The 25,580-nt window shown below is 37.5% G+C and overlaps 1 protein-coding gene across 5 annotated transcripts in view; it reads left to right on the top strand.

The window, feature by feature from the left end:
• LOC115216706 (zinc finger protein 883-like) overlaps positions 1-24,000 on the top strand; it is a 44,274-nt gene extending 20,274 nt beyond the window's left edge. For 4 of the 5 annotated variants that reach the window (XM_036506790.1, XM_036506789.1, XM_029786239.2 and 1 more), the window contains exon 2: positions 17,885-24,000. In XM_036506790.1, coding sequence (XP_036362683.1) covers positions 18,102-20,003 — 1,902 coding nt within the window. In that variant the 5' untranslated portion in view covers positions 17,885-18,101 and the 3' untranslated portion in view covers positions 20,004-24,000. Of the gene's footprint in view, positions 1-10,954; positions 10,967-15,118; positions 15,122-17,884 lie in introns of those variants that run through there. The other variant, XM_029786240.2, reaches the window with a different exon arrangement.
• Positions 24,001-25,580: the final 1,580 nt, after the last annotated feature.

Below are 25,580 nucleotides of genomic sequence, written 5' to 3'. Positions count from 1 at the left end.
GTGGCGGGTCAATGGCACCTGTGCCAGTGGCACATAAAAAGCACCCTCTACTCCCTTGAAGTGGTTGGTGTTAAGAAAGGCATCCAGCCATAGAAACCTTGCCAAATCAGATCAGAATCTGTTGCACCTCCCACACACACACACACTTCCCTGGCTTACTAGTTTTCAGTCAAACCATCCAACCCATGCCAGCATGGAAAACATACGTTAAACGTTGATGATGATAATGATATACATATACACACACAAACATACACTACTCATATATATATATATATGTGTGTGTGTGTAAATATACACACACATACAATCATTATCATCATTTCTACAGCTATTTTCCATGCTAGCATGCATGAAATAGGTCATTTAGAATGCCATGTATATTCTCATATGTTTGAAGTGAAACTAAGTAGGACTTATAGTTCACGTATCATTTGACTGATATCCATAGTCAGGTATGTCACAGAGTATGGAAAACAAAACAGGAGAGTTTGTTTGTAATATATTTAGTTACATCATCTTGCACATGTTTCATTAACAAAGAATGATTATTAGTTATATAACATAAATTGTATATTTGATATGCAAATGTTGTCAAATCTTCAGAATCGAGTAATTCTCGTTCATTATGTTGCTGAACAGTGTTGTCTTCACTGGGTAAGCAAACAACTTTATTTGCTTAATCCAGTGATGGCAACACTGTCACTAATCCAATGCAAATTCATTGTGTTATTTACATTAGATAACTAATCATTTTTTGTTAGTGAAATCCATGCAAGATGGTGTAACTAGTTATTTTATACACAATCTCTCCAGTTTTGTTTTTACATATATGTACATACACACATATAAGTCCACACATTTATGATATTCAGTTGTTTAATGTTTGTTTCTGTGTGTTAGTATGGGTTGAATGGGGACTTATCTGAGGCAACAATTAATAGCTAAATGCTTTTCTTCTCTCACCAGCTGTTGCCTATTTTTCATTAAAAATGTGGAATTTTTCTGCTGGTGTTTAGGAGAACTGCGTGACTAATCATAATGTCAAGAACTGTAAATATCATATAACCATTTCACTCACATGGTTGCAAGCGAAGCCATGGAATATCTACCTTCAAATACACACACATGATGGGCTACTCAGTTTCCTTTCACTAATTCCACTCACAATGCGTTGGTCAGTCTAAGGCTATGGTGAAATGAACTTGTTCACGATGGTGCACAGTGGGACTGAAACTGAAGCCACACAGCTTATAAAGAAAATATTACCAGTTTCGATGATGAATCTCATCTTATTGAATATCAGTAAAAATTTATAAAAATTTGAAGTAAAAATAGTTTATCTTCTGTCTGGGGGTCAAAAACATGTCATATATATTTGTACATATATATTTTATATATATATATATATATATATATATACACACACACACACATATATGTTATGCCTCCTACCTTTCATCACTACTTTTTGCTTCACTTGCATAGGTGATTGGATTTCTTTCCTTACTGTGTCACCAATCAACTAGTATATATAGGATTTTGTCAAATATTTCCTTTTGTTGTGTTCTTTCTATTCAACCCTTGAAATATATATATATATATATCATCAGTAATTCATATATCTGAAAAAGAAGCTCACCCTAAAACATTAGAGCAGTAATATATTTAGTTGGAAGAAACCGTAGCACACCAGATGAAATGCTTAGCGGTATTTCATCTATCTTTAGTTCTGAGTTCAAATTCTGTCGAGGTCAGCTTTGCCTTTCATCCTTTCGAGGTCAATAAATTAAGTACCAATTGCATACTGGGGTCAATCTAATCGACTAGCCTCCTCTCCAAAAATTTCGGGCCTTGTGCCTAGAATAGATTGTTTGTGTGTGCGTGTGCCTGTCTGTCTTTGTGAATATTGGTTACAAATTTTGCCACAAGGCTAACAATTTTGGTGGAGGGAATAATTCAATTACATTGACCCCAGTGCTCAGCTGGTACCTGATTTTTTTGTTAACCAAGAAAGGATGAAAATCAAAGTTGACTTCAGCAGAATTTGAACTCAGAACATGAAGACAGACCTAATGTCGCTAAGCATTTTGCCTGGTATGCTAATGATTTTGCCAACTTGTTGCCTTTGTCTTTGTGAACATTGACAATTTACATTGATCTCCAGATACAGATGATGATATCACCATTTGTAGCTGGGGTACAATTTTAAATCCCTCTGGAATGAAAAAAATCCCTTCATTAAAAAAAAAAAAAGCACCAAGCTGTAAACTCCTTCCTCAAGTAGCTCCTCCACGTAATTCCTGTTTGTGTTAAAAAAGTAACATTAAATACATTGAATAGAACCGATATATATATATATATATATGTGTGTGTGTGTGTGTGTTATATATATATATATATATATATTATATATACATACATACATACATACATATGTGTGTGTGTATATATTTATATGTATCTGTATATATATGAATATATATGTATTAACACACACACATGTATGTATGTGTATTTATGTATCATGTACAGTGAGCCTCGTTAAACAGCAGGATGGGTATCTGATTGTCATTGGTTAAGTATTGGTGGAGGTTGATATTTTATGTTCAGACAATATTAGAAATATAAACACCACACACAAACAAAATTACATTAAACACTATAATCATCATATAAATATATATTTTATAAAATCGACATCATAAAGTTAATACCACACATTGTTAATTTCATTTCCATGTATTAGATGATAGATGAGCTTGTTGTGATGGAAATGCAAGTATAGATGGTAATTTGTCATTCTGTATTAGTAATGCTATGATACCACACTGGTCCTTGTCTCCCATTTACAGAAGGTTGATGTGACTTGAGAGGGGGCTGAGTCAACAGCAGGTGTCATTGTTATCAGCAGGTTTAGCTGCTACTGCAGGCATGGCATGAATTGGTTTCAAGTAGTCAAGTTTTGGTTGTTTTTATTTCATTTAGCTTACAAGCCATGATAGAAAATACTAGGTTGTCAGGTACTTAGTCACTGAAATACTGCTGAAAATTTTATAGAATACTTGTATGTATACTATATATCTGTTTGAATGTGTATCCATTGGACTATTGTTTATGAATCATCATCATCATCATCATTTAACGTCTGTTGTCCATGCTGGCATGGGTTGGATGGTTTGATTGGGCTGGCACGCTGGAAGGCTGTGCCAGGCTTCCATCTAATTTGGCATGGTTTTCTAATGGCTGGATGCCCTTCCTAATGCCAACCACTCTATGAGTGTAATGGGTATGTTTACGTGGCACTGGCATGATACCAGTATCTGCCATGACTGCGATTTTGCTCGGCTTGATGGTCTTCTTCTCAAGCATGACATAATGCCAAAGGTGTTGGTCATTCCCGCCATGAGGCCAAAACACTCGAAAGGAACTTGGCCAAGCATGCAGATATATTTTGGTTACACACAGGATATTAAAACAGACTAGGTAACCCTTCACATGGGTGAAGATATGCCTTTCTGTTAGACAAAGCCTGTTTGTATGATTTACAATGAATGGAGTAGCTTCTTATTTTTGACTAGCACCAGTGGATTTTATTCAAACTTTTATCATTATTTATCATCTATCCCTTTAATGCATTTTCTCTTTCAGATTTTAAAGTTTTGTATAGACGCTTGTAACAATGCCAGGCTTAGGCTATTCAAGCATGTAAACAGTGAATGACTTTCATTGAAGAACAAGACATGTAACGGTGATAGTCAATGTTCCCATTAAATAAAGGAAGCTGTGTTTCCTTGGTTGATACTATCTGTCAGTTACTGTTCTTCACAGAAGTGTCACCAGTTTTCAGGAACACAGCTGGAGTTGAACTCATGATGTACAAAACCAGAAATAGCTGTTGCAGGGCATCTCATCCATGCTCTGACAATCCTGTTAGTCTACTGTCCTGGACTGATACTTTATCAACTCCCGAAAGGACATAGCTGATCTCCAAACTTGAGAGCAAGAAAGAGGCAGCTATTAAACTGTATCTCTTGTATTGGTTATTTTCTTTTTTTCTTTCTCTGTCTGTCTGTCTGTCTCTCTCTCTCTCTCTCTCTCTCTCACACACACACACAAACACACACTGACCACTGATGTTTGCTTCAGCTGTCACCATCCTATCATTTATTCAGATATCGTGTATCTTAGATACATTATCTAATGTATTGATAATACAGTAAGTTCACCAAGTTCACCTTCACAGGGATAATTAATTGCTACAATACCCTTCATTTTTAATCTGATTGAGTGAAATTTGTGAGAGATTTTAACTGTTATATCAAGCAAGTTGAGTTACCACACAGAGGCTTTCTTCTTGGTTTGCATGTCTAATGTGTTACCCTTCATACGATAGGAGACACATGTACATAGGTGCAATAATTTGGAATTTTACTTTATTCAAATTTCATGGTGCTTGTATAAGATAAAAGCATAAATACTAATTTTCATGATCATCATCATCATCATCAGTTGTCCATGATGGCAAGGGTTGGACGATTTGACTAGGGTTGGTGAACTGAGGGGCTGCACCAGACTCCAGTCTGATTTGGCATGGTTTCTACAGCTGGATGCCCTTCCTAACGCCAGCCATTCTGTTATTCGTTATTAGGTGCAGGCATGGCTGTGGTAAGAAGTTTGCTTCCCGACCCCATGGCTCCGGGTTCAGTCCCTCTGGGTGGTACCTTGGATACGTGTCTTCCACAATAGCCCCTGAGTGGATTTGGTTGATGGAAACTTAATGAAGCCCATCGTGTATGTAGAAACATCAATGTGTGTTTACCTTCACCCAACTGCTTGACAACCGGAGTTGGTTTGTTTACGTTCCCGTAACTTAACGATTTAGCAAAAGGGAGTTATAAAATAAGTTCTAGATTTAAAATCTCAGAAGTGGGGTCGATTTGTTTGATTGAAACCCTTCGAAGTGGTGCTCCACCACGACCGCAGTCCAGTGACCGAAACAAGTAAAAGATAGAAGATTAAAATAAGATAAAAAATAATTTACTCGTTTTTGTATTTGCAATAATTGTAATCATTAATAGCAATAATACTTTTTAATTATCAATTAATTATAGATGTTAACGTATTCTCAGTTGTTACCCGTCGTCTGACAGGTTACGTTTTGTATTTACATAACCAGGAGAGATAACTCCAATATGATCGGAGTCATCTCCCCTTGCAGGACGCAATCTTATCAGGGACGGACGTGTACCTATAAACTATATAATACTATATCTCAGTGCTCCGCAACCGATATGCCTCGATACATTGATGTGTCACGAGACGATGCTATGTGTGCCGCAGTGTAACCTGAATATAATTTTCCCCCTATGCTTTTAGTTATATTTTAAGTTCAGGTGTGCGGCCGACTTTTCAAAAGAATATAAGTATACAAGTGAAAAAGGGCGACGGAGCACTGCCATATAATACTATAAACCATGCGTAATGCACATCTCAAAGTTGTCTTAAAAACCTGTAGTGTTGGTTAGCGTTGCACAACTACTACGGAAGTAGAAAATATATTACAATCTGTGTATTTTTGATATTTCATTGTAAAGGGTGGTCCGAAAGTCTTGTCACCTGCTACCGAAAAGTAATAAGAATAATAGAGGAACAATATAATATCAAACACATTTACTGGTTTTAGTATATTCACTTTCATTGACACTGTCACATCGAGAACACCATTTTCATGACACAAAATGATGTGGTGCCATGTCCTGTGTGATATTCTACGAAGCTGTGCTTTGGTGATTGTTGCAAAAGCTGCCAAAACAGCTTCCTTCAGCTGTTGCGTATTCTGATATCACTCTTGTGAAACAATCTCCTTGATAACAAAAAATTAAAGCAAAATTTTACTGGTGGTAACAAGACTTTCGGACACCCTGTATATTGGTCTTAAATTTTTGGTACAAGGCCAGCAATTTGGGGCAAAGGGGGTAAGTCGATTACATCGACCTCAGTACTCAACTGGTAATTATTTTATTGACTCTGAAAGGATGAAAGACAAAGATGAACCCGACAGAATTTGAACTCAGTACGTAGACAGACGAAATGCTGCTGAACATTTCGCCAAGCATACTGATGTTTCCTCCCATTATACAGTGATACCTTGCAGTACGAGTTTAATTCGTTCCATGACCGAGCTCGTTTTATGATTTACTCGTTTTACAAATCTATTTTTCCCATTGAAATTAACTAAAATATAATTAATCTGTTCCAGCCCCAAAAACCACATCCTTTAAGGCCCTCATGCTTTCCGAATTCCACCGAAACTACACCTGATTATATATACACTTTAGATGAGTTGTAGTGCACCTGAGCACTGTACACAATTATTATTATTCATCATCATCATCATCATCATCATCATCGTTTAACGTCCGTTCTCCATGCTAGCATGGGTTGGACGGTTCGACCGGGGATCTGGGAAGCCAGAAGGCTGCACCAGGCTCCAGTCTTATCTGGCAGTGTTTCTACAGCTGGATGCCCTTCCTAACGCCAACCACTCCGTGAGTGTAGTGGGTGCTTTTTACGTGCCACCTGCACAGGTGCCAGGCGAGGCTGGCAACGGCCACGGTCGGATTGGTGTATTTTATGTGCCACCGGCACGGAAGCCAGACGAGGCGGTGCTGGCATTGGCCACGAGTCGGATGGTGCTTTTTACGTACCACCAGACCAGGGATCCTGGCTGGTTCAATTCGATTTCGATTATAAAATAATTTTTTAAGAGTTTTAAAACAGAAAAGGTGTAGTTACAAGTAAAATGACAATTTTAAAAAAGAGAATGCAAAAGAAATATGTTAATTAGTTTTATTAACTGAATTATCTTAAAAATGGAATGATTTGCATGCTTGTACTGTGAATTTCCACTTGTACTTCAAGATGAAAATTTACATGAGTCTCAGCAAAAAACTCGTACAATGGGCATTTGTACTGCGAGGTTCTACTGTATATTAGTTTTGCTTTTTGGCACAAGGCCAGCAATTTCGGATGAGGGTTTAAATCAACCCCAATACTCAACTGGTTCTTATTTTATCGATCTTGATAGGATGAAAGGCTAAGTCAACTCAGAAGGTAAAGACAGACGAAATGTTGATAAGCATACTGTTCAGTGTGCTAATGATTCTGCTAGTTTGCCGCTTTGTCTACCATTATATAATAAAAACATATCAATAATATATTAAAAATATAATCTAAAAAACAAAGCATTATTGTTTTCTTATAAAAGTGGATGGGGAACACATTTTTAACCTGAATTTTGGGGTTGGGTGAAAAGTGTGTATATTATACAAAGAGTTTTACAGTAATTAGAATAAAATTATATGTATATGTGTGGGTCAACCCAAAGCTAGAGAAAATTAGATTTACTCAAACTACCTGCAGTGGAATTAAAACCAGTACTGCTTGATTGTAAAGTGAGTTCCTAACCATTTGGCTACTGCGTTTACTTGTGTTTGTGTGAATGTATATATATGTATGCATATGTATACTTATATGTATATATATATATATATATATATATATATATGTGTGTGTGTGTATATATATATATATATATGTATATATATATGTGTGTGTATATATATATGTGGTGTGTGTATATATATATGTGTGTGTGTATATATATATGTGTGTATATATATATGTGTGTGTGTGTGTGTGTGTGTGTATATATGTATATATGTGTGTGTGTATGCATATGAATACATATATGTATAAATGTATGTATATGTGTGTCTGTGTGTATACACGTATGTATGTAGACAGCTGTATAAAGAAGTGCTAACCACTTAAAGTTGACAGACCCTCCACAAGAGAGGAAACCCAAGAAGACAAGGGATGAAGTAATGAGGAACCACTCTCAAGTGCGACTCATGGAGGAGATGACAGTGGCCCAAGATGTCTGGTGATTTTAAGTTCTTGAGAAGACCCATCCACTTCAGTGAAACTGAGATCTGGAAGCGTTGTGCATTATGCACCGTCTACTCACATGTAACATTAAGTAACCTTAATTCACACACCCTCTACTGCAGTGAACCAAACTACAACCTCTTCATTCACTATTGCTTGTCTCTCTTCCATCCTCCTGCAGCCCACTGCTGCTTTGTCATCTCAACTGTTCTTTCCCAGACAGCTCTATCATAGCTATGCTTCCATTCCCCATATATAGCTGTGTTCACTACTCAATGTGCCCCCTCCCTTTACCTCCTCTCTTCCACATTGTACTCCCTTGAACTCCCTGTGCAATTCTCTGTACCATTTCACTTACATTCACTTTGTTTCTTGAGGCTATGCCCTGGCACATCAACACACTCTCCTCTTTCTTTCTTTTTTCTTTCTTTCTTTCTCTCTCTCTCTCCTCAACTGGAGTAACTATATATTTCCTCTATAACAAGATGCCTGGTAAAATGCCTGGTACATCCCCTCAGTTGTGGGGTTTTTTGTCATGGAAGTTACTTGGTGAGCTCACCAACACAGGTGCCATGTAAAAACACCCAATACACTCTGTAAAATTTTGGCACTTTGAAGGGTACCCAGCTGTAGAAAATATGCCGAAGCTGACAGTAGAACTTGATGCAGTCCTCTGGCTTGCCAGCTCCTCTCAAACCATCCAACACATGCTAGCATAGAAAACAGATGTTAAACAATGATGATATATGTATGTATATTTGTGTATAACTGTGAGGGTGTATGTGTATATACATCTGCATACATTCTCTCTTTCTCTCTCTCTCTCACACACACATACATAGTGTGTAGCAAGGTATAGCTGCTGTTATATTGCCCCATCATCAGCTCTGTTCTGTCAGGTCTATGATCCAAGTGTTGTAGCTGTGAGCATTTTTTGTGCCCCTGGAAGAGTCTGGGTCTACATTATATGATGTATCAAATAATAAAGTCTCCTTTTGTAGAGTGTGGCTGAGGAAATTTGGTTGTTGCATCTGGCAGATTCAGGCTAATGTATTGAGTCTCCTATTTTGACCTGTCTCCTTCTGTGGTCCAACTTATCTCCTATTTTAGTCCTTAGTTGGTTGAAGTAGCTTCTTCTTCCATAATGTCTAAAATTTCTGCAAATGAAAAAACAAAAACAAAACAATGTTATTATTGTACCAAGCAAGAGACCAGAGCTGAAATGAAACGATTTCATTGTCAGGAATGTGCTACATTAGGGAAACAAATGCCAGAATTTCATCAACATGGCAGAAATGGTGATATTTATAATAATCCTTTCTACTTTAGGCACAAGACCCCAAAATAGCAGGGAGGAGTTTTGTTGATTGTATTGACATCAGTGCTCAACTGTTTCTTTTTTTATTGACCCTGAAAGGATAAAAGGCAAAGTCAATCTTAGTGGAATTTGAACTCACAACATAAAATAGAAAAAAATGCCGCTAAACATTTTCCCTGATGTGCTGACATTTCTGCCAGCTTGCTGCCTTAATAATAATAATAATCCTTTCTACTATAAGCACAAGGCCTGAAATTTGTGGGGAGAGGACTAGTTGAATACATCGACCCCAATGTTTCACTGGTACTTAATTTATCGACCCCTGAAAGGATAAAAGGTAAAGTCAACCTTGACGGAATTTGAACCCAGAATGTAGCAACGGGTGAAATACCGCTGAGCATTTCATCTAGTATGCTAACAATTCTGCAATAATAACTTCTTGGATACAAGATAAAGTTGCTGCTGCCGACAAAAGACTTCTGAGGATTATATGACTGGTTCTTTAATAAGCTTCAATGCATTCATTTGTGCTCCTAAAAGTGGCAGCCTAACACCCTCTAATTACATCCCTACTGTGTTAAGTTAAAGGAAACATTAAACAGTGTAGTCCTAAAAAGGTGATGATAATAGCTAGAATATCTTTATCCAAAGGTCTCTCGGCGAGATTGGTCTGGGAATGGGGATAAATGACAACTGGTGCTATATTTTATCAACCTTTGGAGGATGAAAGGTAAGGTTGATCTCTGAGCATAACTGTTGTTACCTAAGGCATTTTTACCTCCCCCAATTTTATTATTATTATTAGTAGTAGTAGTAATAATATTAATAATCCTTTCTTTCTACAGTAAGGGTACAAAGCCTGAAATTTTGGGAGAGTGGGGCTAGTCAATTACATCAACCCCTGTGCTCAACTGGTACTTATTTCGTCAATTCCAAAAGGATGAAAGGCAAAGTTGACCTCAGTGGAATTTGAAGTCAGAACGTAATAATAATAATAATGATAATTGTTTCCAATGTGGGCAGATAGCCAAGAATTTGGGGAGATGAGTGAGTCAATTAAATCCATTCGTGTAGTGATGATGGTGATGATGATTATGATGGTGATTTCTTATATTGGCACAAGACCATAAATTCTGGGATTCTTTTTATGTTAGCTTTCCTTACTTTCCCCTTCCCACTTTTTTTCTCTCTGTATCTGTTCCTTGTTTCAGACACACACACATGCACACACACGCACTGATTTAGACACATCAAACATACTGTGACCTCTCTGTTTAAGAACACTTGAGTCTGATCATAACTGTTTTTCTCTCATGTGCACACACACACACACGCACACACAGAGTTCTACCTAATCAGAGAAAGAAACATGCACACGCACGCACACAGTGAGTGTAATGAAAGTGTGCTATATCAATATAGATTATTAGAGTAATAGAGGAGTTAGTTAAAGTAGACATGAGGGAGCCAAGCAGGCCAGCGCTATTTGCTATTACATTTAAACACCCTCGAGGGTTGACTTTCCCCTTTTATCCATCCATGGTCGATAAAGAAGAGAGGAAAAATGTGTGTGGGTGCGCGTGTGTGTAGGCCATTATTATTTTAAGTTGATTTGGTCTTCAGTCGATTTCAACTCTCTTTCCCAGAAAAATTTGGCTTTATGCCTAGTGAGAAGAAATAGTTATTAATGTTCTTGTTAGGTTGGTGGAGTTGATGACATGGACAGTAAAAGAGAATTAGAATAAATTCTTTGTTATCTTGTTAACTTCCTCCTATTTCTGCATTTAACTCACCCCTGGTGGGCATTTTTATAATTATCATTATTTTCCTTTCATTTTTTTTTTCTAATGGAGAGAGAGAAAGTGAGTGAGTGAGAAGGAGAGAGAAAAATAACTAATGTCACATTTAATTAAAAAAAAAAATCTGTGATGTATATTTTTCCTGTTCCTGGTTAATAACCATTTCACATGCATCTAATACCCTTTTGAGAAAAAATGCGAGTGAACCTCACAAAAGTACACTGTTTTAGACTAAACAAAAGTCTTTAGTACTCTAAAGCAACCAATTAATATAATTATTAATTATTGTTTGTTCTTATTATTAGGGTGCCAGAATAAGCTGGTGAATTGGCAGAATCATTAGCATGTCATTAGTGTTTCTTCTGACTGTTTACATTTTGAGTTTAAATTCTGCTGAGGTCGACTTTGCCTTTCATCCTTTTGGAATTGATAAAGAAAGTTCTGGGGTTGATGTAATCGACTTCCCCCTCTCCCCTCAAAAACTGCTGGCTCTGTGTCAAAATTTGAAACTATTGTTGTTGTTGTTAATATTATTAGAATCATTAAGTTGGTATTTTGTTTGCTTTTACATCCTGAGTTCAAATTTCATCAGGGTTGATGAAATAAGTACCAGTTAAATACTGGGGTTGATTGAACTTAGCTCTTCCCCTGAAATTGCTGGCCTTGAGCCCAAAAATTTGAAATCAATATTATTAAAATCATTAGAACTTTGGGAACAATACTTTGCAGTATTTCTTTAGGCTGTTTACATTCTGGGTTCAAACCTCGTCACAGTTATCCTTGCCTTTCATCTATCCAGGGTCAGACATGGACAGCAAAAGAGAATCAATAAATTTATTACCTGGTGAACTCCCATTTGCACCTACAAGTTCCCCCTCCTACTCTAAGGCAGAAAGAGAAAAAGATTTCCATAATACATCTTGGATCTCTCTCTATATTTTTTCTTACTAAAAAAACTTAGAGAACAGCATGAATCTCTCAAAATCACATTCCTTATACTAAAAATTTTAGGTTTTGGATTCAGGCAAAAATAAGCAGCAGCAACTACTACTGCTGTTGTTGTTGTGGTGGTGGTGGTGGTGGTGTGGCAGAAATGGCCTGTGTTGAAGTAAATACCCATGCTAGCATGGAAAGCGGACGTTAAACGATGATGATGATGATGATGATGATGATTTAGTTTTGTAAGGCAGCGAGCTGGTAGAGTCATTAGCATGCTTGACGAAATGCTTGGCCGTATTTCGCCCATCGCTGCATTCTAAGTTCAAGTTCTGCTGAGGTCAACTTTGCCTTTCATCGTTTTGGGGTCAATAAATTAAGCACCTGTTGAACACTGGGGTTGATGTAATCAACTCATCCCCTCCCTCCAAATTGTTACCATTATTATTTAGTTTTGTGAGGCAGTGAGCTGGTAGAATCATTAACATGCTGGGCAAAATGCCTTAGTGGCATTTTATGTCTTTATGTTCTGAGTTCAAATTCCACTGAGATTGACTTTGCCTTTCACCCCTTTCAGGGTCGATAAAATGATTATCAGTTGAGCATTTATGTCATTGTAATCAACTTACCCCCTCCCTTGAAATTGCTGGCCCTGTGCCAATAATAGAAAAGCACACCAAGCAAAATGCTTAGTGACATTTCACACGTATTTACATTCTGTGTTCAAATTCTGCTGAGGTTGACTTAGATTTTCATCCTTTCAGGAATTGATAAAATAAGTACCAGTTGAGTGTTGGTATCAGTGTAATCAACTTTCACCCTCCCGCAGAATTGCTGGCCTTGTGGCAAAATTTGAAAACACTATTATTTAGTTTTGTCCGGAGTTTCTAAATTCCACTAGGGTTGGCTTTGCTGTTTGGGATCAATAAAATAAATACCTGTCAAGTACTGGAATTGATTCGATCATTTCTACCTACTTCCCTACAAATTTGTGGCCTTGTACCAATGTAAGAAATCATTGTTATTATGGATACATGCCAGACTTGTTTTCTCCTTCTTTGGCAGAAGTTTATTGCAATGAACAACAACAGTGCTGTCATTCACAGCAATATTAACTGGAAAAGGATACCAGTATTGGGAAAGGACACAAACAAGTGGGTCACCATCAGTATTTTCAGGCCCATAACTCTGCTGAATGCAGAGTTTAAGACTTTGACGAAGGTGTTTGTAAAGCTGTTGATGCTTGTCATCAGCTTCGTAATTAAGGGGTGTGGAGACCTTCACAATTCTAAGGTAATCTATTCACCTCATGTAATATATCATAGAGAAGATGGATATTAAACCTTAAGCAGGGCTCTGATCCATTTGGGTTAATTCAGACACTTTGATAGGGTCAACCGTTAGTACTTGGAAGCAGTTCTCACTCAGTGCAATTGGTTTTGGTCCTAGTTTTGGAGATCAGATTCTTTTACCATACAGTGACATATGTTTAGTAGTTAGACTGAATGATTACCTATCAGAACCAGGCATGTTTATTATGAGACAACTCTTATATTGAACATGCTTGATTTGTCATGGGTGTCTTCTCTCAAGTGTATACTATATTTGATGACATATAAAACACTTTTTTTGCCAAAAGAATGTGTCCAAAAATCACCCTTGGTCCTATGTGTGAGGTTGGACCTACAGTAAGCTTTAATGCACTAAAAACTTCTATTCCCTAATATGTACTGTTGAAATTGGAGTGCATCTAATGCCTGTGTGCCTTTTGTACCCTCAAATACAGTATATGTTGTGGCTCTTGAGCTACTGCTGTAGAGACTGCTAATGTGCTGAAGGGTATCCCATTGAAATTGGTACATGGGAAGGCCATGTCATCATTTACAGAATATTGACACAACAGAAACCAAAGAAATTAGTGTGATGTTGACAGAAGTACTTGTTAAGCAGTACATGTCATGAGGTGTTGTACTAAAGGTTCTGTTAAGATCTAGTCTGGGCCAGACCATTAAACAAATAGGAATTGGAGCAAGGTTACAAGCAGAGTCTCTAGTCTCACCTAGAAATGAGACATCCCCGAAATGCCAAGCAAACCTAGCAATTATATACATCTCATCCATTATTTATTACCACCTACCCATCATGCTTTGCTCTAATTTTCATCTGATTAAGCTGGAGCATCTGCTTTTTCACTTTTTGTAAGGGCCATGTTCCACTTGTAATAGGAGTCCATCTGCTACTCATGTCCTTTTCACAAAGGGCTTGATATACCATAGTTGATTATGCACAAGCATGTACTGAGGTTGCAGTGGCTACAAAACTTTGTGGACAATGAGATGATGTGGTTGTCATTTATAAGCTCATCTTTTTAACAGAGCTGGTCCTGGGTCAAGTGAGGGCCAAAGCTGGGCATCCAATTTACAAAATATCATGTGCACACAATTCTTTACTAGTTGGATAACATGGCTGGTGGTATGTCAACTCTTGCATTTTATAAGGGGTCAGTAGTGGGTAAAAGCAACAACATTATCAGGAGTCTGATTTTTAATTATGAACAACTTGCAGAAATCCTTGTTCTGAAAGTGCTACAAGGAGGCATTGTCAGTTTGGGACAAACTTTACATGACATTAGCTGGTGATTGTCCATGGTTTGTCATATTCTGCACATATTCAAACAATGTTCAAGCATTGCTGGTTTGTAGAATGAGATTGTTTGGTGGACAAGACTGAAACAAGTGAATACATTTTCCTTTTGGGCCAAGCCCTCATCAATTTCTCTAAGTTTCACTTAGAGTGAGAGGGGACAGAGATGCTGGCCCTCTTGTAAAAAGCTGAATGGTGGGTGTGAGTGGCAAGGATGGTTGCACAAACAGGTTTACTTTCAGTATGTGCCTGTAGTCCAGAGAACACCGTTTGGACAGGGTAAATAACTTCATTAGCCAGAGTAATCCCTGCTGGGATGTCTTATGTCATACTTTTTCTTTTAATAATCTGGTGCAAGCTTGTCAGGCTCAATCCCACTGTATGGTACTTTGAGAAAAGTGTCTTCTACTATAAGCCTGAGCCAACTAAAGTCTTGTGAATGGATTTGGTAGATAAAAACTGAGAGAAGTCTGTCCTAAATGTGTGTGTATGTGTGTTTTTGTATATAGTCTTGTCTAGACATTATGTGGTGGTTGCAAATGTGCATCACCATCATGTCAGTGATGTTGCTTGATCCCAGTCTTCTGTAGAAAACATATTTAGTTATGGGAAATATTACTTTTTTTGGAAACAGGTAAAAGTTGGCAACAGGAAGGGTATCCAGCTGTAGAAAATTTGCCTTAGCAAATTTTGTCTGATGCGTGCAAATATGGAAAAGTATGCATTAAAAGATGATGAGGCTATGATGGTGCTGATGATGATGATGATGATGATGAATTCTGCCTTTCCTGCAATGATTTTGTAATTTGTAATATCTCTTTCATTCATTGTCCTTAGCAAATAAAGTTGGTAGAATTGTTAAAGCGCTGGGTGAAATGCTTCGCAGTATTTCTTCTAACCCTTTATATTCTGTGTTCAGATCCTTTCAGGGTCGATGAAAAATAGTACCTGTGAAATACTGAGATTGATTTAATCTCCTAACCCACTCCCTTGAGAATTGCTTGACTTATGCCTAAAGTAACTTACTCTTTTACTTGTTTCAGTAATTTGACTGTGGCCATGCTGGAGCACTGCCTTTAGTCGAGCAAATCGACTCCATGACTTATTCTTTGTGAGCCTAGTACTTATTCTATCAGTCTCTTTTGCCGAACTGCTAAGTTACAGGAACATAAACACACCATCATCGGTTGTCAAGCGATGTTGGGGGGACAAACACAGACACACACACACACACACACATATATACATATACATATATACGATGGGCTTCTTTCAGTTTCTCTGTACCAAATCCACTCACAAGGCTTTGGTTGTCCCGAGGGTATAGTAGAATACATTTGCCCAAGGTGCAACGCAGTGGGACTGAACCTGGAACTATGTTGTTGGTAAGCAAGCTACTTACCACACAGTCACTCCTGTGCCTACAAGTATTTTTTTTCTTTTATCTTTTGTTTCAGTCATTTAACTGTGGCCATGCTGGAGCACCGCCTATTAGTCAAACAAATCGACCCCAGGACTTATTGTTCGTAAGCTTAGTACTTATTCTATCAATGTCTTTTGCTGAACTGGTAAGTTACAGGGACGTACACACACCATCAGTTGTCAAGTGATGGTGAAGGGGACAAATACAGAAATACAGACACACAAACATACACACACACACACAAATATATATATATATATACGACAGGCTTCTTTCAGTTTCTGTCTAACAAGTCCACTCACAAGGCTTTAGTCAGCCTGAGGCTATAGTAGAAGACACTTTCCCAAGGTGCCATGCAGTGGGGCTGAACACAGAACCATGTGGTTGGTAAGCAAGCTACTTACCACACAGCCACTCTAGCGATGGTGGGGTTGGGGGATAAACACATACACAAACATATATATAATATGTATACACAACAGGCTTCTTTCAGTTTCCGTGTACCAAATCCACTCGCAAGGCTTTGGTTGGCCTGAGACATTTGTCCAAGGTGCCACGCAGTGGGATGGAACCCAGAACCGTGTGGTTGGTAAGCAAGCTACTTACCTCACAGCCATTCCTGCACCTGTCGTTGTTAATATTTATTCTATTGTGGAGGTCTAAGTTGCCTTTCATCCTTTCAGGGTCGAGAAAATAAGTACCTGTCGAACACTGGGGTTGATGTAATCGACTGACTCCCTCCCCCAAAATTGCTGGCTTTGTATCAAAATTTGAAACCTGAGTTTATTCTGTTGCAATGATTTGGGGGTTAGTCAGTTGTTAAGCAGTCTAGATACTTTGTGGTATTTAGGTTAGTGCTGTTTTGCTTTGGGTTTCACATCCACTAGAGCCTAACTTTAGCATTCATCTCTAAAGGGGCAGTGAAATAATGCTTGTAAATTGACTGTTTCTTAGGAAAAATTGGCTGTGTGCCATGAGAAGAAAAAAAAATCAATATCACTATTTTGTTGAGGAAATAATCAGAAAGCCAAGAAGGCAAAGGAGCTTCAATTTAGCAGCCATGTCTTACTGCACTAATTCTTTGCCATCTCTAAAAGAGGAACTGCACAGGTTACTAAGATGTCTGTGTAGACACTTGATTGACTAAATGTAGTAGTTGATTTTTCCCTATCAAATTCTTTTGAATGTTTTTAAATGAGGGAATACTTTGCCAACAAGGGATGTTTTCTCTATGATGGTTGTTTAATATTGGCTCTGATGTGATCTAGCAAACCTGTAGTTAAATATTTTCCATCTGTAACCATCCTGACTTTTTTTTTTATTCAAAACATATTTTATTTAGAATTATACTAGTCAGTGTGTCCCTCCCACACCTTTTTTCTTTTCTGTCTTTCTTTCTTTCTTTTTTTGTGAGGATGTGATATGAGGAAGATTGGGCTTTTATTTGTAACAACTCATGTGATCATATAGCAGTTCTCTTTTTGGCTTAGGGGTTTCTATGTCATTGTTTAAAATATTTTGTGCAGCAGCCAGCTTATTTTCCACAAATCCCCAGTTCTCTGCTGTCTTTAAAATACACAATACACAGCACATTAGACACCAAACATATTTCTAAATCTTGTGCGTGTGTATGGAGATAAAGAGAGAAAGAATATGTGTGTACAAACATACATATATACAGCTATATGCAATGTCTGGTGTAGCAAAATAAAACTGTGTAGAGTAATATTTAAATATGTAATGTGTGATGGTTTATTTTCCCTGTTTATTCTTGTTCTGATAAGAAACATGTCTGTCTGCTTTCTATTGTAGGAACTGCCAAGAGGAAGCTGAATTGCCATTTGAAGATGTAACCTGGAACAATGGTGAATTACTGAAGCAGCAACTTTAAGATGTAGATTGTCAACGTTCCTTAAACTGAAGTGGACAGGACATCATCTCTCAGGACTAACTGGTGTCAATGTACAGTTATTTTGTGTGATCTGACCAACACAGTTTCAACTAGAATATCATCACCCACCCTATAAAAATGGAGTATAACAGTGACATGTCTAATGAGGCATTTACTGAAAACTGTCAGTCTACCAGTCAGGAAGGAAGTCCATTAGGTATGAAAACGTTTCGTGACATATCTGACGAGTCGTTTCTTGAGAATAGTCAGTCTGCAAATCACAAAGGCTCTCCGTCAAGTGAGAAATCATCTGATAGTGAAATGTCTGATATGACTTTGCCTGAGAAGAATAAGTCTAGCAACTACAAGCAAGCTGGGTCAGATGAGAAAACATCCGACAGCGATACGTTAGAGAAGGCATATCCAGTGAAGAGTGGCTTGGGAAATCAGAAAGACTCCACTCAGTCTGATGAAGAGGAAAGTTTTAATAGTGAAATATCTGGGAAGGCATTTCCAGGGGACAGTAATTTAATCGCAAACAACAAACAAACTGAGTTGGATAAGGAGACATCTGAAAGAGATTTGTCTCAAGAGCCATTCCCTGAGAACAGCCTGCTGACCAATAACAAAGAGATTCTCATATCTGGGAAGACATTTGATGCAGATTTTGTTGCTAAGACACTTCTTGAGAGCAGTAAATTAACCACCTTCAAGAAACAGATGCCCTTGACAGAGAAAGCATTCTACTGTGAATTTTGTGGCAAATCTTTTTCTCAGAATTGTAAGTTGACTCGGCACAAGCGTATTCATACTGGAGAGAAACCATTTCATTGCGAATTCTGTGGTAAAGCATTTTCACGGAATTGCCATTTGTCCGACCACAGAAGAGCACACACTGGAGAAAAGCCGCACTTATGTGAGGTTTGTGGTAAAGCATTTTTACGACCATGTGATTTATCCCTTCATGTACGTACTCATACTGGAGAAAAACCCTACGAATGTGATATTTGTGGGAAAAAATTCTCATTTAAGAGTACTTTCCAATGTCACAAGCTAACTCATGCGAAAGTGAAGCCTTTTTGTGACATTTGCGGCAAAATATTCTCTCTAAAACGTAATTTAATGCGTCATAGATATATCCACTTCAGGGAGGGAACGTTTGAATGTGATATATGTAATAAGATTTTCTCTGATGAAGCCTCGTTACTTCAACACAAAGTGATTCATGATGATGGCAAAGACCTTACTCTCGGTGTGTTTGATAAATCATTTTCTAAAGACTGTGATGATGTCCCCCTCAAAGAAGATATTTCTACTGAGAAGTCATCATTCCATTGCAAAGCATGTGGCAAGGAATTCTCTGAAAAGAATGCTTTTATAGAACACAAAGATAGCCAATGTAACGAGAAGCCCTACAGCTGTGACATATGTGCCAGGTCATTTGATTGTAGTAGTAAATTAGAGGCTCACAAGGAAAAACACACAGGAAATCGGCCCTTCCATTGTGAGATCTGTAACAGGGCTTTCTCTGACATAACTTATTTACAACGCCATAAAATTAATCATGCCGAAAAGAAGCCATTTCCATGTGAAATCTGCGGTCGATCTTTCTCTCAGAGTCACGTCCTTGTTTCTCACAGACGTACTCACACTGGTGAGAAACCATACCAGTGTGAAGTTTGTGGTAAAAACTTCTCTCGGAAAGACTATCTGTCCTGCCATCGACGGGTACACACAGGTGAGAAGCCATATGTGTGTGAAATTTGTGGTAAAGCTTTCACCCGTAACGATTATTTATCAATTCACCGACGTTCTCATGCCGAGGAGAAAGCTTTCCCTTGTGAAATTTGTGGTGTTGAGTTCTTTCAATATAACCAGTTGGTTGAACACAGACAGCTTCACATTGAAGCAAATGCTGGACAATTTCAGTTGGACACCAGTGAAGCGGTCCCTGAAGCTGATAATTTACCTCCGACACATTCCGAGAACCGCGTCATCGAACCCATAAAATTTGATATTGATTACAACATATTTTTCTAGAGTCGATTCCTCTATCACCTTACCGAGAAAATAGGATAATGATGTTGCCCTCTAGAGAGCATCATTCTAAAAGTAACATTCTAGGAGTCCCAATTTCAACTAATTCTCCTCAGCTCCTGAATAATTAACTTGGTAACACATTTATGAATCAACACAGCTGGTTTAAATTAAACCATCTTTCTCTACTTTACCCTCATCCTTGAAGAACTATGTTAAATGATATCAGATATTAAGCATGTAAGAACGAAGGATGACAAGATTTTTAAGTGTTTCCATGGCAAACATCGAGGAAAAATTTTTCTACCTACCTGGTGAGGTAATAGTATCATCTACCTACTCATAGTTGTGCCATTGTCTACCCAGATCTGAAGCAATATCCATTATATTTACTGTTTATAAGAAAATCCTTCAAAAATAAGTAACATTTCTGGTGTGAAACCTCATTGCAAAGAATATCTTTGTCGTGGATCAGTTGGTAAGGCATCTACCTCGCAAACAGTCAGGGTACTTTCTACTCCCCCTAACTGACAACAATATCAACAACATAACATTAACTACTAACTATGAACCACGTACTAATGTTTGAGGGTTCTAAACTTCATGGTTCTGATCAGTATTCAAGCTTAGAGGCAAAGAACATTATAATAATATAGGATTTGGGTAAGGTAGAGGTGTGGCATGGATAAACAAAAGTACATCTTTGAGGCTGTCATGTTGGAGAACTGGCAGAGAAGTTGAGTTGCTTGGGAAACATCTCATCGAGTTTAACTACAACCACATGACCTTCAGCAATCCTTTTTCCACCCCACTTTTTTGAACTTCTGAAAAATAAAAAAAAAAAACTTTTCACCTTGCAACCTTTCTTACTGAACATTTGTATGCTTGTTGTTCAAAATAATAATAATAATAATTATAACAACGACAACAATAATCCAATAATCATATATATATATGTATATATATAAATATATATAATGTATGTATGTATATATATATATATGTATGTATAGTAAACTATAGTAGTAGTAGTAATAGTATTAATAATAATAATAATAATAATAATAATAGAAAGATTGATCAAAATTTAAATGTATCGAATCTGGAAAAAGAAGTTTTTTTGTTATTTTAATTTTTTTTTTAAATTAAAAAAACGTTTTTGGAACAAAATGGTATTCTTCCTCTCCTAGTGGCGGCATCTTTCAGCAAGTTGATAAATGAGATGTCTCTCCTCCCTCCACCATCACCACCCACAACAACAATTACTCCACCCCACTCTTAAGTCCAGTCTGTGTCTCTGCCTACAAGTCTCAACAAGGGGTGGGATTAACTCATTACTGTGCCACACCCCATTTCACAGCCCACCACTACCATCTCGCTTGTAATTCATACTTCAATATTGGTGGGCAGGTATTTTAGACTACCAATTGGAGGTGGATGAATTGTGTGGCTTAGGGCTGGGAAGTGGCAGAACCCCCTCCCCCCATATAACTCTTCCATTCATGGAATGGATCTTAACAGTATTCCCTTCCCACAACATGCACCCACACTTTTTTTTTCTTAATTAATTTTTGGAGACGGGTAATGACAATGAAACAATAAACCACTGACCTCCCTCCCCTGTCATTTGAGAATGGATATTAGAGCTCACTCACTCCATTATCACTTTCATAATAATTTTACCTCATGTAATCAACATGTAGCAAACCAGTTGCATATAACACACTCCCATCATCATTACCTATCTTTGACTGGCAGCCTCATGTCTTCATTGCTCCTCTCTCATTCTCAATCATTCATGAAGTTGGATAAGACAGGTGACACCTGATTTGTAATGTCTTCTTCAGATTTAGGCAGAAGAAAATTTAAAAGGAAAGTCAACATAGCATGTAAAATTAGTCTTGCAGAAAATTTATAGGATTTTATTTCACGGCAAAAATATATGAATAGCACAAATATAAAGATTCAGTCCTCAATGACATAATCCAATGCTAGTAGTAATAGAAATAATAATAATAATAACAACAACAATAATAATAATATCTGATATACAAGTACACCTTCTACTTTTTTTGTCTATAAATTTCTGTAACAATGCCATGATATGTATTATCCTCATGAATATTGTTTTAATGTCCACTTCCCATGTTAGTATGGGTCAGACAAGACTTATTGAGCCAGTTTTCCTACAGCTGGATTTCCTTCCTGTCACCGACCTTTGTTTCCTAGTAAGATATTTTTTCCCCTGGTCTTTCGAACAATGAACTGCTCAATGGTGGGTTTTTTGTTGTTTTTTTTTTGCAGTAGATCTAAACAATGACACCATGTATAAGTTGACAGTCACATACATACACACACAGACACACATACATATATATATATATCTGATATATCAGGCTTCCATACAGTTTCCATCTACTAATTTCACTCATAAAGTATTGGTCAGTCTGAGGCACTAATAGGCCACAGTACTACAAAATCGAAACTGAATCCAAAACTTGGTTGTGAAGCAATTTTCTTAACCACACAGCCATACCTCTACCAATATACATCATGGTGTGTGTGTATGTATATTATATACACACACACATGCACACACTATTTTAGATATATTTAAAAGTTGTTTTTTTTAATCTTTGATTTTATATCATAAGCCTGTGGGACAGGGTGGTGGTGGCCATTTTAGGATTTTCCTCTCCTTCCACTGAGAGTTTCTAAGGTTTGAATTGGAAAGGTCAAAGTTACATGTGGCCGATGTTATTTTATATGAATTTAGTTGTAGGTGCAATATGGCTGAATGTTTAAGAAATCCAGTTCACAGCCACAAAGCTGTCTCAGCTTTGATCCCACTGCATGGCATCTTGAGTAAATGTCATTTTCTATACCTACAGACATATCTTGTGAGTGAAATTGGGTAGACAGAAGCTGTATAGAAGCCTGTTGGCTGGATTATACCTGTAGTTTCAAAGGTACAGTCATGTCACACTAATTCTGCCTGTGAATTATGTTATGGATACATGTGTCTGTGGAATATTCATGTTAATTCAACAGCAGGTCATTCATAAGAGCAAACAACTGCATCCTCATTGTCGGACAAGGGAGATCCTCCACCACTACCACCATCATTTTAGGAAGTTGGTGTTTCTAAATTAAAAACAATCAGATAACATTCACCAAAGAATAACAAAAATGAGATACTTAATACAGATGTAGAATTTGAATATTTCATTAGCGAATAGAGTGACTGTTTTTTATAGACAGAAACTATGTTTCTGTCTTATAATGATTATGTGTATGTGTAGTGTCCTGTTGCAACCTGCCTAGGTCTGTGACATTTTATACCTCCTGATATTTGATTAGCTACCTCTATGCCTAAGGTCTGCTGGACTAGAGCTGACCAGGCTAACAACAACAACCGCAACAATGCCAACAACAATAGGAATATATCAAACTATCTTAGGTTAAGAAATACTAGCAGTAGTGAGCTAATGAGAGTAATACATGATGGAGCTCTCTAGGCCTAAATAGCAGAGCTCTCATGGCCCAAATGGTCAAGCAGTTCTAGCCAAATTGGTTGAGCACTCCTGGCCTAAATAGTCGAACACTTTTGCCCTAAATGAATTTAGAGCATTTCATTTCATCCCTCCACAGTCCAAGCTCAAAATGTTGCTGGGGATTAACTTTTCCTATCATCCTTCATGGGTTGATGAAAAACCTTTACCAGAATTATTGTAGGTGGCAGGGCTGGTTTGGTACGTGGGTGATATTTTATGGGATTAAATCAAATGGATTATGTCCCCTTTTTTCCTTTTCCTCCCACTAGAAAAATTGGCTTGGGAACCTCCTTGTCAAAATAAATCATATTTCTATGGTAAATGGGCTGAAATGGGTAAATCTGATGAATGTGTGTGTGTGAAGGAATGTTGTATGTATGTTTACACACTGAAACACATACACTCACACTGAAGGTTGTTTGGCAATAAAATCTTGTGAAAAGAAATTTCTTGTTCCATTGTTTCTTTTTTATCACATTTTCCTTTATCTGAGTAAAGTCTTGGCTTTGCAACAATTTCTCATATACAGAGTTGTATGGCTTAGTGGATAAGATGTTTGACTCATGATTGTAAGATTTTGGTTTCAATTCTTGGACCAGGCAATGTGCTGTGTTCTTGAGCAAAACATTTCATTTCGCATTACTCTGGTCCTTTCAGCTGATAAAAATAGGTGATCCTACAAAAGGGTGAGTATATATGCCACAGAAACCAGAAAATCAGCCCTATGGGACTTGGGAAGGATATTTACCTAAGAATTTCTCCTAAGATTCTGTTTTCATGTTTTAGATTCAACCAGAGGTGGAACTTAAGTACCCTGTCACATTGTACAGCATATTGATTTCTGTTTTATTTTTTTGTCAAATGTCTTTTGTTATGAAGACAGGTTTTATATTTCTGATGCTGGTGATACAGCTTCACAGTCAACCACTTCAATCTCAGCAGTATAAGTGATTGTAGATATGGCCCAGCCTCCTCTTCAAACTTCTCTTATTCTGAATATCTTTTACTTGTTAAAGTCACTGGACTGCAGCCATGCTGGGTCACCACCTCTAAGTTGTTTTAGTTGAACAAATCAATACAAGTACTATTTTTTTCAAACATGGTACTTATTCTATTGATCACTTATGCAGAGCTGCTAAGTTATAGGGACATAAACAAACCAGCACTGGTTAAGCAGTGATGGGGGACAAACACTAATGCAAAAACCATGTACACAAATACACACACACACACATATACATATATGAGCTTTCAGTTTCAGTCTATCAGAACCTCTTACGGTTTTGGCTATCCTGATGCTATATAGAAGACACTTGCCCAAGGTTATGTGCATGGGGACAACCTGGAACCGTGTGATTGGAGAGCAAACTTAACACCCAGCCATCTCTAAGCTTTTTTTTTTTTTGAGTTGTTCTTTGGCAAATCACTTGGATCTGTGCATGCACCATCTGCCCTGATATGGAGTGAAAACAAGTCGTGACACATTTTAGCAATTTAAGGGGAGATAATCCCAAAACAAAAAAAAATCATTACCCATTTAATAATAGAATTAGTTTCTTCTGGTCATTGGCACAAGTTCACTGCATGTGAATGTGTGTCAATAGCCAAGTTACAGGGGTGTGATGAAATTTTCTGACAATTCATAATAGGCAGAACTAGTTCAAAATAGACATAAAATGAAAAAGAATAATAGGAGTGGCTGTGTGGTAAGTAGCTTGCTTACCAACCACATGTTTCCAAGTTCAGTCCCACTGCGTGACACCTTGGGCAAGTGTCTTTTATTATAGCCTCAGGCCAACCAAAGTCTTGTGAGTGGATTTGGTAGATGGAAACTGAATGAAGCCTGTCGTATGGTATGTTTGTGATAGGATAAGTACTAGGCTTACAAAGAATAAGACTTGGGGTCGATTTGTTCAACTAAAGGTGGTGCTCCAGCATGTCTACAGTCAAATGACTGAAACAGATAAAAAAAAAATTGAATGCGGTGGATTTTAAAAAGCTGAAATGACTCTTCTGTGATGTAATT

This window comes from Octopus sinensis, linkage group LG10, assembly GCF_006345805.1.
Source record: "Octopus sinensis linkage group LG10, ASM634580v1, whole genome shotgun sequence".
In the NCBI taxonomy this organism is placed as follows: Eukaryota; Metazoa; Mollusca; class Cephalopoda; order Octopoda; family Octopodidae; genus Octopus; species Octopus sinensis.
Note: the sequence above shows the minus strand (reverse complement) of the source record. Positions and strands in the feature narration are given on the sequence as shown.